The 2,618-nt window shown below is 42.1% G+C and overlaps 1 protein-coding gene across 1 annotated transcript; it reads right to left on the bottom strand.

Moving 5' to 3' along the window:
- Positions 1-579: 579 nt before the first annotated feature.
- Positions 580-1,624, bottom strand: LOC118996713 (olfactory receptor 2D2-like). The gene has a single exon (XM_037060259.1). The coding sequence runs from the start codon at positions 1,525-1,527 to the stop codon at positions 580-582; it is 948 nt and encodes a 315-aa protein (XP_036916154.1). The 5' UTR covers positions 1,528-1,624.
- Positions 1,625-2,618: the final 994 nt, after the last annotated feature.

The following is a 2,618-nucleotide window of genomic DNA, read 5'->3' as shown; positions in this document are numbered from 1 at the left end:
TACAGGGTGGGCAAAATAGATTTATAAATAATACAGGTTAGTAGTACAATAAGTAACAAATAAATGATAATTCAAAATTAAACTCTGTGTTTCTTGTACGCACAATAGTAAACTTACTTTTGCCAATCCCTGTATGGAGGTACATGTGCATGCACATGAACATGTGGCACCTAGCTCATAGTGAATAATTAAGTAATGTGTGTTAATTTATTATTTGATGATGATAAGAAATATTAAAAGACAAAGGAAGGGAATAGGAGTAGGTTGTGAGATAGATAGATATTGATACATAGCATGACTTAATAAGGTAGATGTCACAGGTTACAGGATTATAAAATGTGAATATTTCTCAGGGGATTTCTTAACTCTTAGGTGATGAAAGACCAACCAGACAGAAGGCCCTTCTTCCTATCACTCCATGAATGACTGTCTTTCTTCTGTTACCGAGGAAGCGCTGGATAAAGGGTAGAGGGTTGGCCCAAGGAAAAGGCTCAAGGATGAGACTCGTACCACATTCAAGTCTTCCTGAAGAATCTACTCAGCAAATCTTAATTGTAGGGAGCCAGGTGGGTCTCACTGTCAATGGCAATTACAGAGCCTGCATGGAAGATTCCTTGCAGCCACTTTCCTCAGAGCTCCCTTCACGTCCTTGTTCCTCAGGCTGTAGATGAGGGGATTCAGCATGGGGGTCACCATTGTGTAGAACACAGACAGCACTTTTTTTTGCTCTTTGGAGGACTTTGGTGTCATGTAGATGACAATTGTTGACCCAAAAAAAATAAAGACCACCATGAGGTGGGAGCCACAGGTAGAGAATGCCTTGAGTCGTCCTGCAGCTGACTTCATCCTGACCACAGTCACTATGATGTGGCCATAGGACACCAGGATTAGGGAAACAGGTATGAGGAGAATCACAACCCCCATGAGGAAAATGGCCATCTCTGCAGTCCAGGTGTCTGTGGATGCCAGGCTCAACAGTGCAGGTGCCTCACAGAAGAAATGGGGAATAGTATTGCTGCCTCTGTAGGGTAGCCTTAGTGTGAAGGTGGTGTCCACCACAGACACCAGAGTGCCACTGGTCCATGAAAGTGCAGCCAGCTGGAAACACACTCTCCAAGTTATGATGCTGGGGTAATGCAAAGGGTTACAGATGGCTGCATACCGATCATAAGACATCACTGCCAAAAGGGCACACTGAGAAGCCCCGAAAATGAGGAAGAGTAGAAGCTGAGCTGCACAGCGTGTGAATGAAATGACTTTCTTTCTGGATAGCAGGTGGACAAGGGCCTGAGGAACGGTGGTAGTGGAGAAACAGAGGTCAGCCAGAGATAAATTGCAGAGAAAGAAATACATAGGTGTGTGAAGCAGGGAGTCAACCTGTACAAGGGACATGAGGAGCAGATTTGCAACCACAGTGACAATGTAAACACCCAGGAATAAGATGAATAGTAGCTGCTGGGTGTGTGGGTTGTCAGAGAGTCCCAGAAGGAAGAATTCTGTCACCTGTGTCTGATTTGTCTGCCTCATCGTTTGTCTCCTTTTTTAGTACAAAGTCGCTACATGCTAAACATAGGTGTGCATGACCTAGGAAATTATATAATTCAGAGTTGGAGGGCTTAGGAAATGCCTCCACTCACTACCAACCATTTCAAGAATCTTCTTCATAAGCTTTTTTTTTTAATTTTTTTTTTAGATTTTTTTTTTAATCTTTAGAGGGGAAGGAGAGAGGGAGAGAAACATCAATGTATGGTTTCCTTTTGTGAGTCCCCTGCTGGGAGTTGGCCTGCAGGGAACCAACCTGCAACCCAGGCATGTGCCCTGAAGGGGAATCGAACCACGATCCTCTAGTTCGCAGGCTTGTGCTGAATCCACTGAGCTACGCCAGCCAGGGCTCTTCATAAGCTTTTTAGAAGATGATCATGCTGCTTTAGTTGGAACATTTTCAATTTTGTAAAACTTAAATCTTTATAAAATGGTGCATTCACTTCTAATGTCCTCTGGCAAGTACAGCGTAGATCAAAGCATTATCTTCTTTATTTGTAATATGGCATATCTAATAATAAAAAGACAGGTTGAATTCACATATAAGGTCATGCTATTTAATTTTACCTTATTATTAACTAAAACCTTGAGTCTTATGCTGCTCTTGCCACACCTCCCCCATCTCATGTAGGTGCAGATGTTTTTCATTCTTTGGACATCCAACCATTTCTTCTGTCTATTTCTTGGAAGGGTAGTCACAAAGGTCTGAGAAATCAAATGGAACTGACTCTTGTCTTGGAGAAAATGACCTGCTTAGAAGGAGCTGGGAAACCAAGAGGTATCTCTGGATAATATGCCACAATCTCTTTGGAAATCCTATCCTCCCCTTGACTGGGGCTCCCATATAACAATCTTAACTGTCAGTGAACATCCAAAATAATGGACACTCATCACCACATAATTTTTATTTTAACCCCCCAGTATGGCTAGTTATCTGTGTTCATCCCAAACAGCACTGATCAGATACCTCCAGCCCATCATGTCTTCTTCCTACTGTTCTCTTTGTCTACTCTTTCCACAAATTTTGAACAACTTGGAGAATTTTGCCTATGTATTTTTTATTTTTATTTACTTTA

The sequence above is a fragment of the Sturnira hondurensis genome, unplaced genomic scaffold, assembly GCF_014824575.4.
Source record: "Sturnira hondurensis isolate 20B ecotype Veracruz unplaced genomic scaffold, ASM1482457v3 Scaffold0011524, whole genome shotgun sequence".
NCBI lineage: Eukaryota > Metazoa > Chordata > Mammalia > Chiroptera > Phyllostomidae > Sturnira > Sturnira hondurensis.
The sequence above is the reverse complement of the archived record's forward strand: the minus strand, read 5'-3'. Positions and strand labels throughout refer to the sequence as shown.

What these genes read in the sequence shown, in the direction of transcription:
- LOC118996713 (XM_037060259.1), bottom strand. Translation starts at nt 1,527, where the DNA reads ATGAGGCAGACAAATCAGACACAGGTGACAGAATTCTTCCTTCTGGGA.